The sequence below is a fragment of the Podarcis filfolensis genome, assembly GCF_964270895.1.
Source record: "Podarcis filfolensis genome assembly, chromosome: 7".
NCBI classification, from domain to species: Eukaryota; Metazoa; Chordata; class Lepidosauria; order Squamata; family Lacertidae; genus Podarcis; species Podarcis filfolensis.
The window spans coordinates 83,466,230-83,479,938 of record NC_139603.1 but is presented as its reverse complement, the minus strand read 5'-3'; the positions used below and the strand labels follow the sequence as shown (position 1 = coordinate 83,479,938).

The 13,709-nt window shown below is 44.6% G+C and overlaps 1 protein-coding gene across 1 annotated transcript in view; it reads left to right on the top strand.

The window, feature by feature from the left end:
* Window positions 1-13,709, top strand: part of FAM135B (family with sequence similarity 135 member B) — a 143,020-nt gene that overhangs the window by 123,845 nt on the left and 5,466 nt on the right. Inside the window, exons 10-18 of the mRNA XM_083621833.1 lie at window positions 1,017-1,172; window positions 2,235-2,308; window positions 4,881-5,035; window positions 6,035-8,054; window positions 8,642-8,808; window positions 10,079-10,170; window positions 12,168-12,265; window positions 12,439-12,590; window positions 13,453-13,563. Coding sequence (XP_083477959.1) covers window positions 1,017-1,172; window positions 2,235-2,308; window positions 4,881-5,035; window positions 6,035-8,054; window positions 8,642-8,808; window positions 10,079-10,170; window positions 12,168-12,265; window positions 12,439-12,590; window positions 13,453-13,563 — 3,025 coding nt within the window. The remainder of the gene's footprint in view (window positions 1-1,016; window positions 1,173-2,234; window positions 2,309-4,880; window positions 5,036-6,034; window positions 8,055-8,641; window positions 8,809-10,078; window positions 10,171-12,167; window positions 12,266-12,438; window positions 12,591-13,452; window positions 13,564-13,709) is intronic.

The following is a 13,709-nucleotide window of genomic DNA, read 5'->3' as shown; positions in this document are numbered from 1 at the left end:
CAGAAGGCCATCTGAGATGAATGTCAGTGTCCGGGCTGCACAATAAGGTGGAGACACTCCTTCAGGTAAACAGGGCCAATGCCATTTAGGGCTTTAAGGTTCAGCACCAACACTTTGATTGCGTTCGGAAATGCACTGGGAGCCAATGTAATCTTTTAGAACCCGTGTCTTGCTTGTGTCAGCTGCTCCATAGGCAAATGGTTGATCACTGTGAAAAACTCAATGCCATATTAGATGGGTTTGTGGCCTAATCTAGTAATAATAATAATAATAATAATAATAATAATAATAATAATAATAATAAATTTATTTATACCCCACCCATCTGGCTGAGTTTCCCCAGCCACTCTGGGCGGCTCCCAAGCAAGTGTTAAAAACAGTACAGCATTAAATATTAAAAACTTCCCTGAACAGGGCTGCCTTCAGATGTCTTTTAAAGATAGGATAGCTGCTTATTTCCTTCACATCTGAAAGGAGGGTGTTCCACAGGGTGGGCGCCACTACCGAGAAGGCCCTCTGCCTGGTTCCCTGTAACCTCACTTCTCGCAATGAGGGAACCGCCAGAAGGCCCTCGGCGCTGGATCTTAGTGTCCGGGCTGAACCATTGTGTTGTTTTGCCTAAGTTCATTTCCCATAGTTGGAACCCAATTAGGCTTTACAGTGGTACCTCTAGTTATGGACTCGATCCGTTCTGGGGTGCCATTCGCACCCGAAAAAGTCTGCAACTAGAGCACTGCTTCTGAGCACACTCGTGGCGTGATAGAGCGCTTCTGCGCATGCACAGGCGGTGAAACCCGGAAGTATACACTTCCAGGTTTGCCGCGTTCAGTATCCTGAAAAAAACGCAACTGGAGACTCATGTACAAGAGGCACGACTGTGCTGTGCTATTCTGAATCATTTTGGGTCTCCTCCAGGCTTATTCAGATGTTTGACTTTTTGCAAAATAAAATAAAAACCAATTCAAAGGTCATTGTCACTAGTTTGCCTTGACAATATCTACTTTTTACCCTTCCAGATGCTGAACAATCCAGAAAAGATAGCGGAGCAGATCAGCAAAGACCTCACTTGGCTCTGCTCCCACCTTTTGGCTCTCTGGACCCAGTTTCTGGAGTTCGTAACCCTGCACCCAGATGTCACAGCCTATCTCGTTCAGGAACATCACACTCTGAGGGTAACCTTGCAAGACGGTGTTCATACTCAGAGGAACAACCTGATACAATCAAAGGCTATAGGCAATCCCACTCCTTTTTAAGGGCATTGCAGAATTGTATTGTGCATCTTTAGGGGTTCCCAAATTTCATGAATTTCCTAAAATTTAGCATAACCAAGATTGCATTGAGTTGTTTTGGCTGATGTGACCAGTAATAATGACAATAAATGGAAGTGCTACCACGTTTACAATAAAATGCTGGTTTCAATCTTATTTGTTCGTTTAGATGCAAACCTGCCCTTAAACCCCCATTTTATTTTGTCATTTGCTGTCAGGAGGGTCTCAGAAAGAAAATCTCCCCAAAAATTATGGAAGGGAAAGCAGAATTTTGGTGATATCCATGTGCGTGTCTTTGAATCTTGTAAAATTATGCAGTGGGTATGGATGTCTGTGTTCTTTCATTTTACAATTCCACTCCCCCAAATTTCCCAAAAAGGAGATGATTTAGCATTCTGGCATCTTCCCCAAGGATACTTCCAGAAAGTGTGGAAAGCCGGGACATCTGATTGTGGAGCACCCGAGAGTGGCATACTAAATTTGCTTATGTTTCGCTCCATCACAGGAATGAGTTATACCCAGTTTATGTCACCTTGACATAGGTTCACCCATAAATCTGTCCTGCTCTTTCCCATTTCCACATTTATTTACATCTACACCCCCCCCAAAAAAATGTGCATTTAAATACATATTTTAAAGCACGAATTCTTCAAAATGCACACTTCCAGACATTTTCTTCCTCCCTCTTGCCAAAATGCATGTTTAACTGGGTTGATCCGTACATTGGGGAGTTCCTAATATTTATTTTCTTGTAGTCAGCACAACTTCTGGACTCACTTGTCTGAACAAGCCAAGGTATATTTTCTTTGCACCCCAAACTTCTGCAGCCTTTTGAAATGCAGTGCTGACTCTGATTCCAGGAACATCAGATGCCGTTGGCTGATATGTAGACAATATACAAATAAACATAGATTACAGACTATGTTTTGAAGGTGATACACCTTCTAACCTGTTTTTCTTCACCAGGTAAGAAGATTCTCTGAGGCTTTCTTTCATGCTGAGCATCAAAAGCCTGCTGTTGTGACTTTCCAGGAAAGCCTGTATGTATTTTTTGATGCATTTCTACCTTTTGACTGTGGTGTTATATATTTTAATGACATTTATTTTCTCACTTATTAAAAGAAAACATGACACACTTATGTGACCATGCAATTCTGGGCATAGCTACCTAGTAGTAGGCTCCGTGGCACTAAATGGGGCTTATTTCCTGGAAGGTAGGTACAGCATCACATCCTAATATACTGCAATGCTGATTTTGGGAGGTCAAGCCCTCACATGGTGTCTTCCAACCCATAGAAAACATAATATATGCACTTTCCTCCAGTGTCCCAGTTTTCCAAGGACAGTCCCAGATTTACAGCAGCACTTCCCAGCAGGGTGGTCAGCCTAGCTTTTAGTTTAGAATTAGAAAATGTTGCACAATAAAAACCAGAGATTTCAAAGAGAGATACTAGCAGAATCAATCTCTCTTTGTTCTGTGGCCAACAGATGCTTATTGTCATTTTGCCAGGGGGTGCTTCTGTGATCAAATCAATTACATGGGGGACGGATCGGTCTAACGCTCTTAGCTCTGGCAGCTAAGCTAAATGGGGCTTCCATATTCAGATGCAACCTCCCTTTGAGTATCAGATAATAAATGCATGTCTTTGTTCAGGGTTTGCCAACATGGTGCTGTCTACACATTGTAGGACTTGAACTCCTATCATCCCCAGAAAGCTGACAGCAAGGACAATGGAAGTTGCAGACCCTGCAAGTGTCCTAGTTTTCTAGGGACAGTCACGGATTTCCAGAAGCCGTACCGGTTTCTGATATGATCCCAGAATGTCCCACTTTTCCTTAGGAAGTCCCTATTTCCACTGCAGAAATGTTGGAGGAAATGGTAGAATATCCCTATGTACATCGGAGAAAAGTTGGGGGTATGGAGTTATCTGACCCCCAAGCCATCTGAAGGCAGCCCTGTATAGTGAATGTTTTATTGTGTTTTTATATGTCCGAAGCTGCCCAGAGCGGCTGCGGCAACCCAGTCAGATGGACAAGGTATAAATAGTAAAATTATTGTTATTATGGAATAGGCCATCCCAATTTTGATCGGAGAAATGTTGGAGGTGTAGTGGGCACCTCCAGTGTAGTGGGTACCTTCCAGTGTAATTGGGGGCCACCATGAAGAAGGCTCTATCTCAAGTCATCATATAACATATCCCACTCCGAGAGGCAAGATATTCTCCTTCTTCACCCCCAGTTCTAAAGCCATGGGCTGGCACACATCTGTGTCTCAAGCAGGGCATAGAATGAGTGTTTGGTGTAAGGAGAGGATCTGTCACAGAAGTAAAGCCATAAGAAGTACAAATGCTGCAGAATAAGCAACGGGTGGCGCTGTGGGTTAAACCACAGAGCCTAGGACTTGCCGATCAGAAGGTCGGCAGTTTGAATCCCTGCGATGGGGTGAGCTCCCATTGCTTGGTCCCTGCTCCTGCCAACCTAGCAGTTTGAAAGCACGTCAAAGTGCAAGTAGATCAATAGGTACCACTTCGGCGGGAAGGTAAACGGCGTTTCCATGCGCTGCTCTGGTTTGCCAGAAGTAGCTTAGTCATGCTGGCCACGTGACCTGGAAGCTGTGCGCAGGCTCCCTCAGCCAATAAGGCGAGATGAGCGCCACAACCCCAGAGTCGGCCACGACTGGACCTAATGGTCAGGGGTCCCTTTACCTTTACCTTTACATTATTACATGAGCACTGTTCCACAGCGTTTGATAGTTTCATTTACATACATTCATTCAAAATAAGATTATGAAGCAATTCTATATCCTCCTACCACGCTGACGAAGAATTCCACGAAACAGTAGTCAATATCTGGAATCACTGTTCAGTGTTGGACATCATATTTGCTGAATACACAAAGCTTCACAGCTTGTCTTTCATGGTACAAAGTTTGGTACCTCGCTTCATTTAAAGATTTTCAGAGACTTTGAGACTAAAGATTTCATTTTGTACTTCTTATGGTTTGAGGGAATTTTATAAAGATTGTCTATTACGTATGTATATGGTCATCTTGTTGCCTAGACATTGCTGACGTTCTCTTTGCAACACAGGGGTTGGTTTGTTTTGTTACAGAAGTAAAGCCAGGAGGGGTAGGGAACCTCAAGCCTAGGGGCCAAGACAACCCTCCGTTCCCCTCTAGACTAGTCCTTAGGCCATACCCCTCACTGACTGCTTCACACCCAGAATGTTTTACCCTGCTGTAATGTGTCCTTCCTTCCTTCCTTCCTTCCCTTCCTTCCTTCCTTCCTTCCTTTCTCTCTTTTGCTTGGGTGGAGCACAGGGGTATGGAAACTAGCCTACCATTCAGATGTAAAGTTTCCATTCGTTGCTCCACCCACTTTTTCATCTGGTCCTGTCCACGTGGCCCTCAGGAGGTTGCCTGGAATGGAATGCAGCCCCCAGACTGAAAAATGCCCCCCCCCCCCGATTTAGATGGCGTTTCATGTTCGGTTCAAGTGGGTTGTTGCTGGCAATCGTGGCAAACTCTCTAGGGGGTGGGAACTCAGTCCACTGGAACTGGAAGTGGGGAAACTCTACCGTAGTGAAAAGTTACCCTTGCGTTTCTTCCAAACAGCATCCAGCATCACAACCAAATTTCATCAGAAGTCCGGAACTCCGAGTACCTCACCAGCATGCCGCCCCTGCCAGTAGAGTGCCTAGACATTGATGGAGACTGGGGCACTCTGCCAATTATTTTTGAAGACAGATATGTCAATTTCCCCTACAAAGGTGGGTAATAAACTGAGCTTTGGAGCTCCTCCTTGGGAACTTTGCTTTCTTTTTCTAATTTTTATTTGGTTTTACAAGTACAGTGGTACCCAGGTTTCCGAACAGCTTAGTTCACAAACAGCTTGGAACCCGAACGCTGCAAAACCAGAAGTAGGTGTTAAGGTTTTCGAACTATTTTTCGGAAGCCGAATGTGCTCCGTTTGTAAATTGAGTCCCCCACTGCTAATGAGAGACTTCCTCTTCCATTCTGAGGTTGCCCCAGGCACCCACGCAACACAGAGGTGATATTTGGAGCTTATATTTGGTGCTTTTGTTTTTTATTTTATTTTTGGCATTTTTGTTTGTGCAGTTTTTTTGTTTTTGTGACTTGTTTCTGTGATTGTGTGGAACCCGGTTCAGCTACTGATTGATTGATTGACACTGGGCACTGCACTGCAGGGGATGCCACAAGAATGCTGTAGAATCCCAACTCTTCCCCTTTTTGTATTATTCTTTTCTGTAATTGTTATATAAAAGGAGGTAAAGGACTCCTGGATGGTGAAGTCCAGTCAAAGGCATTTATGGGGTTGCAGCGCTCATCTCGCTTTCAGTCCGAGGGAGCCGGCGATTGTCCACAGACAGCTTTCCAGGTCATGTGGCCAGCATGACCAAACCTCTTCTGGCACAATGGAACACTGTGACAGAAACCAGAGTGCACAGAAATGCTGTTTACATTCCCACTACAGCAGTACCTATTTATCTACTTGCACTGGCATGCTTTCAAACTGCTAGGTTGGCAGGAGCTGGGACAGAGCAACAAGAACTCACTCCGTTGTGGGGATTCGAACCGCCGACCCAAGAGGCTCCATGGTTTAGACCACAGTGCCACCTGCGTCCCAATTGTTATATATTGTAACTCAATAAAACTGTTTTTTTAATCAAGCTGATAATTTTACTGAAACAATTAGTTTCTAGTGCTGCTATAATAATCAGGGGGTATTCCCCCCCCCTCTCTTTCAGTTCAGAGCTTGGACAGCTTGCCAGACTATGTTGCTTCTGCTGCTGGCAAATCACAAGTGGACTTAATAGGAAAAAACGAGGGTCCTTCTTCAAATGATGACTCTGCTTTAGCAAAGGGAGATTTCAGGAACAATGCCCCTTTCATCATCCATACAGATAGGATAAATGGAAAATCGGTGTATGGTCACAGCTATCCAAAAGGAGATTCTTGTATGGTTGAGAGTTTCAAGGATCATCCCACAACTCAGGTACACACAATGAACGGAGACGCCCAGTCCCATGGGGATGAGTCAGATCTGGCTAGCAATATGATTTCTGGTTTGCAATCAGAACTCCTGAAAGATAATACAGAAAGCCTTAAGACACCAGTGGAGCTTTCAGAAAATAATAGTGATAGACTTTCACCAGAGGCCGCCTATTTGGACATAAGCCCAGTGTGTAATAATGACCACCAAGGAGAACCAATGCTAGTCATGACTGCCCAGTATGATGGTGGCACATGTGGACAACATAAACTTTTGAATGAGATTGAATTGAGCCAAGCAGCTTCAGGGGATGGTTGTGAGTCTACTCTCACTTCAGACAAACTTCTAAATGCCCAAGAGAAACCAGCGGATCAGAGTTGTGAGTCAACACTGCCATCCTTGAGGACATTTGATGTAAGTGATGATTTGGGTTCACTGAACCAGATAAAAGATGCTGAGGAGATTAAGGAGCAAAGAGTGCAGGAGTGTGAGGAGTTCAGCTTGACATCAGGGGTCATTAAGAGATCTTCGTCACTAATCTCAGACTCAGGGATCGAAAGCGAGCCAAGTTCAGTAGCTTGGTCTGATGCAAGGAGTAAGGCTTTGGAGTTACCCAGCGACCGGGAGATTCTTCACCAGCTCGTCAGAAGGCATGCGATTCACCGTAACTCTCTGGAGGGCGGACACACAGAAAGCAATACCAGCTTGCCCAGTGGCATCCAAGCCTCCCTCACCTCAATCAGCTCCTTGCCCTATGAGGAGGAAGAGCGGGAGGTGGAGCCCAATAAGCTGACAAAATCTATCTCAGCTCCTCAGATCAGTAGCCCTGAGGAGCCTGTTGATGACATGGATATATCAAAACATGCAAAAACTATATTGGACACCGCAGAGGGGCAATACGTGGAAATAGGGTGCACGAGCATGGCCCTAGCAGAAAATGTTTCCATGTGCCGGAATGCCAGAGAAAATGGTGGGTTGTCACTTCCATTTGCTACCATGGAACACCCCAAATCTGCCTTTGAAGAAAATGTTGGCAGTCCTCACTTACCAGAAGCTGCTGAGGGCTTTTCAGAGGTGGACTGTGGCTTGGAAGCCACAGGAGAAGCTGTGTTTCTAATGCAAAATGAAAATCTAGATGACACGGTTGAAAGCCAGCTGCCAAAGAGAACAGAGGAGATCTGCTTGGGAAGGGTTGGTGACTATTTGGACACCAACACCACTCCTCTTGATGTGTATGAGGAGGAGGTAAATTTGCACACAGTCCACGGTTTGTATTCCACAAACATTGAGGTTTTTTCACACCATGAGGGCCACACGCCAGACTATACTAGCACAGTCTCGTCAGAGGTGGTACCTGAACCTGTCTCTGCAAAGGGTCCCCATGGCAGTTCTCTTGCCAATGGCAAAGTAGTGATATGTGGGGGAGAAATACCCAACTTACAAGAAATTGATCTGGATAACAGACCCGGCTGTGGATCCTACTGTGCAGAACCAGAAAACCGAGACTTCAAAATGGTGCCAAACAGCACAAGCTTCCATTCCGTGGCTCCAGGGGCACTCGAGAGCAAAAAGGCTATTGAGGTGGTCAACTTATCTGTTTCTTGCACAGCCACCTGCCTTCCTTTTTCTTCGGTCCTCAAAGAGAACCCGCCAGTGGCTGGCTTCTCCTCCAAGCAGGTCACTTCTCCAATTACTCACCAACCAGTGGGATCCTTTGCGGTCATCTCCTGTGAGTCCAGTGATGTGGATGGGGAAGCCAATGAAAGGATGCTTATGTAAGTAGGTCCAAGGGCTTTTCATTCCCCTCATGTTCTATTGGCTGCAATTTCCTGGATTTGGTGGGTTGATTTGGTACTTGTGATTACACCAGCAGCTGGGGTTCAGGAAGCCCAGAAGCTCAGCTAGGTCATTCTTTTTACAATTTGGATTGAAGGTGGTTTTGGGGGAAGCACATAAAAATGCAACATACATACAGGATAGCTATGGATTGTGGCTAATGCCATATTTACACTGCTTGCCAAACCAGTGGTGGGAGCACACTGGATGTCAACATGATGTCATATGATTGACAGGTAGGTGGTTCCAATCACCTGTCAAAATTGTCCTACTGGGGTGTGGGAGATACAGATCTGTCCCAGTGGGCCAAAAAGGTGCCCCAGCCCAGGCCGACAACATTGGAGACTGTGTGGCTGGCATTTGGGTTGAGATTTGAAAATCTGAATTTGGTTATCCTTCCACAACTGATCTACCAGCAGCAGTGCCAAAATCCAACTCTAACCCCAGCCCTTTGAATGCAATGGTTGAAAAGTCACATGTTGTTGAATGCCCATCTCAATCAGTGATTAATTAGTGTATTTTCCAGTTTTCATCAGGCCAAAGAAAAATTTAAAAAAGAGCTGAAGATTGAAGGATTTCTGTACAGTGACTTAACTGCACTCGCTTCTGATATCCCATATTTCCCACCAGAGGAAGAGGAAGAAAATTTTGAAGATGGGATTCACCTAGTGGTCTGTGTCCATGGACTGGATGGTAAGGCCAAAGAGGCGATGTGGGGATAACTGGGCATTCTGAACATACAGTGTTCACACAATACATAATTGTGTGTGATGTGAAAGCAGACAGCTGCAGTTACGCTAGTCATAGAGACCATGGTTAGGGGGTCTTCAAATTTGGGTTGGACTATAAATCCCAGCCTCCTCCGGGAAGTAACTCAGTGCTTCAGAACTTTCACAAAGTCATGGGCATTCTGAACCACAGGCCCCAAGGAGGGCATGTATGAGTGGTTTTATGCAGGGATACCAAAGAAGGATTTCAGAAAGACCAAACATCCAGTTCTAGTGCTTTATAGGCTTACAACACAGTGTGCAGAGCTTCACTGCCTTTAAAGACATAGGATGGACACTGCAACCCTGAGAGGTCATCATCATCATTTTATCTGCATGCCGCCTTGCCACAGTTAAAAACAATGCTCAAAAAAATACACAACCAAATGGAAAACAATTTCCACATAAATCAAGATCTAAAGCTAAGAATACAGCATTAATGTCACAGTTTAAAATGACATAGGTAAAAAATAACAGCAATTATTTTAATTAAAACAACTGGAGCACTCTTTGCATCATGACATGTCCATACCCAAGCAAACATTCATACAACCTTTATGCACAAAGCAGCATGCATCACTTTACCCAGAACCTCCTATCACACTTGGCTGGTGAGGCCATAGGTAGCAGCAACTCAAAGCTTCTCTTCTCTGGGACTAGAACTCAGTATCCCAAGGTCCACAGATTAGCACAGCATCAAAGTAAACCAAGTAGCATATACCAAAGCAAATAAATATACACATTATGGGCTCATTCTTGCAACAACTTCCAGTTAGTTTGGTGTTTTCTTGGCCACCAATATGGTGCTTGAATGCCTTCTAGAACATTTCACCTGGGGTTCAACACACTGGGTCAAAGTTTGATAGGATGAAAATTGTCCTGAAAATGAATCGCCATTTTAGATGAGGCACTGCATTCACACTGGGGGCATCACAGCCATATCACTGGAACACAAGTCACTTCCCACTTCCTCAGGATATGGCCGTAGTGAGACAGGGAATGCAAAGTCATGCAAACTGGCCAGCCTAGATACATGGACTCATCATCAGAAGAATCCACTCATGTTTGCTCTGGAAAGAGACATACCAGACCGTCATTGTCAACCCCCCTCCCCAATAAGCAGGGTGAGAGATGGGTGGGTGATGTCCTTCAGCATAGAACCTGTGTCTTAGAAAAGCAATTTCTTCCCTCTCAAGGTAACAGTGCAGATCTACGGCTGGTAAAAACTTTCATTGAACTGGGTCTCCCCGGTGGAAAGCTTGACTTCTTGATGTCAGAAAGGAACCAGGTATTTTGCTCATTTCTTACTTCTTCAAGGTTTGTACCTCAAGCTTCCATCTCATAATGATGCATTTGACACAGTTAATCATACCACAATTTAAAAAATGGAACACAAAGCCGCAGAAAATAATTACAAATACATTGGAGCTCAAGGGACACTCCTTCTTATCAAGGAAGACCCATGTGGCTTTTTTTTATATGTCCTCTGTGATTAAGCACATCCTCCCATGTCTAAATAAAATGGAAGATAGTAAGTTTCAGAGAAAACCATTAATTATCAGTGCAGGCAAAACAAACAGCCCAGAGTCTATATTTAAGTTTACGAGCATGTTTAGTGGAAGGCAATATTGCAAATTGGATGTGCTCGTGTTTTTCTTTGGAACGAGTAGCAATTAGCAAGATGGATTTTCTCTCACACACAAAAAGAAGCATTAATTACTGGATATGTTTCCCTTGAATCTTTGTCCCAGCATTTGATGATTATTTCCCTGGCATCTCATTAGTTTTGAATCTGATGCAGAGCTGATGGGATTACAAAACAGCACAGCTCCAGAGAAAAAGGGCCATTTGCCATCCTCATCCCTCTGAATTCCATTCCTCCATCATTCCCTTTCTGTTTATTACAAGCAACAACAGAATGCATAGCTTAGTATTTGCTTAACTACACATTGCTGGCCCTCAATGGGTACTAATTATAACTGTTCAGCCACAAAATATCAGAACTATGTTGCAATAATGCAACTTTGTGGTAGCCTTGGGGTCCACATTAACCATCTGATGGTTTCATAGAGCTGTTGCCAGATGCAGCTGGACTTAAAGTGGTAGTAAAAGTAGCAGTAGGAAGCTTACAGACCATTGAAGGGCTTCATCACCAACCCTTCAGCTCTGAGCCGTGCCAGTGAAGGCCAGAAATTAAGGATGAGACTGGAATATTGACTGAGGCTGTGATCCTCTAACCCTTTTTCACCTTGAGGTCCACATTCCCTTCTGACCTACCTTCCAGAGGTTGCAGGCGAGTGGTGGGTTAGGTGGGAGGCAAAAGTGGACAGAAAAAATAATGCAAATTTTAATGTTGTGCAGTAGGCCAAGTTTTGCACAGCTTTCTTTATCCTCCATCCAGACTAGTAATAGGAATTGTCAGAATGCAAATACAATTCCCCGCTGGGCAAAAACATTCATGGAAGATGAAAAGCCAAGTCAATGGAAGACATGGCCTTGGGAAAGTGAGAGTGTCTGGGGAAATTTCCAGGAGACAGACAGAGGTGCCTAGAAAGTCACATTTGACCTGTGTACTTGAAGTTCACCATCCTGTGAATAACTCCCATGGAACACAGGGGTGCTTACATTTGAATAGATGTGGGTAAGATTATGCCAATGCAGGCTAACAGTTGTGTACCCCAATGCATACAATTTTGTATGTGTGGTTTGGTTGGAGAGCTGCACTGCAACATTCAGAGAGGTTGCGTTTAGATTTGCATACTGGTTTGGGAACTGCAAATTAAGTAAAGGTAAAGGTAAAGGGGCCCCTGACCATTAAGTCCAGTCGTGGCTGACTCTGGGGTTGCGGTGCTCATCTCGTTTTATTGGCCGAGGGAGCCGGCGTACAGCTTCCGGGTCATGTGGCCAGCATGACTAAGCTGTTTCTGGCGAACCAGAGCAGCACACGGAAACGCCGTTTACCTTCCTGCCGGAGCGGTACCTATTGATCTACTTGCACTTTGACGTGTTTTTGAACTGCTAAGCTGGCAGGAGCAGGGACTGTGCGAATTAGGTAGTTTCTCATTAACATGAAAGCCAGATTGAATTTCTTTATCATCCCTACCACACACCCAACACCAGTTGCAGAGCCAACAGAAGGGGCCTCTGAAATGCATGGCATGCCTGGGGCAGGTGTACTCTTCTTTTAAATATCCTCGAACTTCTTTTGTTAATCATTTCAAATATATGGTTTACATATGAAAACTCGGAAGGGTACTACCAACTGTTCTTCTCTTGATTTAACAGACGGACACATTTGCAGATTTCGATACAATGACCGACCGCTTGCTGGATGAAATAATTCAGCACATTCAGCTGTACAACTTGTCGATATCGCGAATAAGGTAAATAGCAGTGGCAACTGTGGAGCAGGGCGACGTCATTTTCATAGGCTACTGTTTGGTTGTTAATATATTGAATGCCCTTTCTGCTTTTGTGCATCACTTTTGAGGTTCCTTTGAATGCAGAGCAATGAAGGCGTTCTCTAAATAAATGGATACAAATTGTGTCCCCACAGTTTCATCGGCCACTCCCTTGGCAACGTCATCATCCGATCCGTGTTAACCCGGCCCAGATTTCGTTATTACCTCAATAAGCTGCATACTTTCCTGTCCCTCTCTGGGCCTCACCTGGGAACGCTTTACAACAACAGTACTTTGGTTAGTACAGGTAAGAGCTATCGGCTGTTCGAAGGGGAACACTGAAAGTATGAGACTGGTTCTAACATCCTGTCTAATGTTTCTTTTCCCATGCTATGAAATCTCATAGGAGTGTCTCCAACCAGGAATGTTATACAACCACGGAAACCAATTCACTGAAGACCATTGGTTTCTGTGGGCATGCTCTGGTTTCAATGGGTATACTCTGAGTTTTATTGGAGATCAGAGAGAGAGGGGGGCGGGGAGAACAACCAGCCTCACCAAATGCACAAAATGAACCAAGAAGATGCTTTATAAACATGAGGACTTTGCTTGTCCATTGCTAATAAACCAAGGCTAGGAAGTTGTAGCCCTCCAGATGTTGTTGGATTCCCATTAGGTCAACTCCCCTTAGTCCGTGGCAACATGGCCAGTTGGTTGAGGGTGATGGAAACTGTAGTCCAAGACACCTGGAGATAGGCCTAACCTACTTTTAGAGATCTTGTCTCCCATCATGTTACAATTTCCAGTACACAAGCCCTGAAAAGCCCCTTTGCCTGCCAGCCAACCAGCAACTACCCAGGCCCCTTACCATCAAATTACTTTCAGATGACCATTTTGGTTTTGAATAAATTAAAACTTAAAAATTGCCCAGTAGCACCTTAGAGACCAACTAAGTTTGTTCTGGGTATAGGCTTTCGTGTGCATGGATGGACACTTCTTCAGTTTTGAATGACCCAGACCACTCAGCTTCCTCCAGTAGTTCTCAGACTCCCTTGGAAATAGCTGCTTTGGGGTTTAATGCAGAATTGATCTTCCCCCCAATCGGTTTGCTGGGCTTCACCCCACGCAAGTGTTCTTGGAAACCCACAAATCACCATTGCTTTTTCTAGGCTTGTGGCTCATGCAGAAGCTGAAAAAATCCGGGTCACTTTTGCAGCTGACCTTCAGGGACAACGCAGATCTGCGGAAATGTTTCCTCTACCAGCTCAGCCAAAAAACAGGTGGGTGAGTTAAAATCAAAGCCTCTATTCTAGCAAGTGGTGGTGTCTTCATCTGCTTGTTTGAAATCCAGTTGACTTGGGGAAATGGCCATTTCACAGAGAGTAGTTTCCTGTTTGGCTGCTATCATAGGAGCCAACTGATAGGG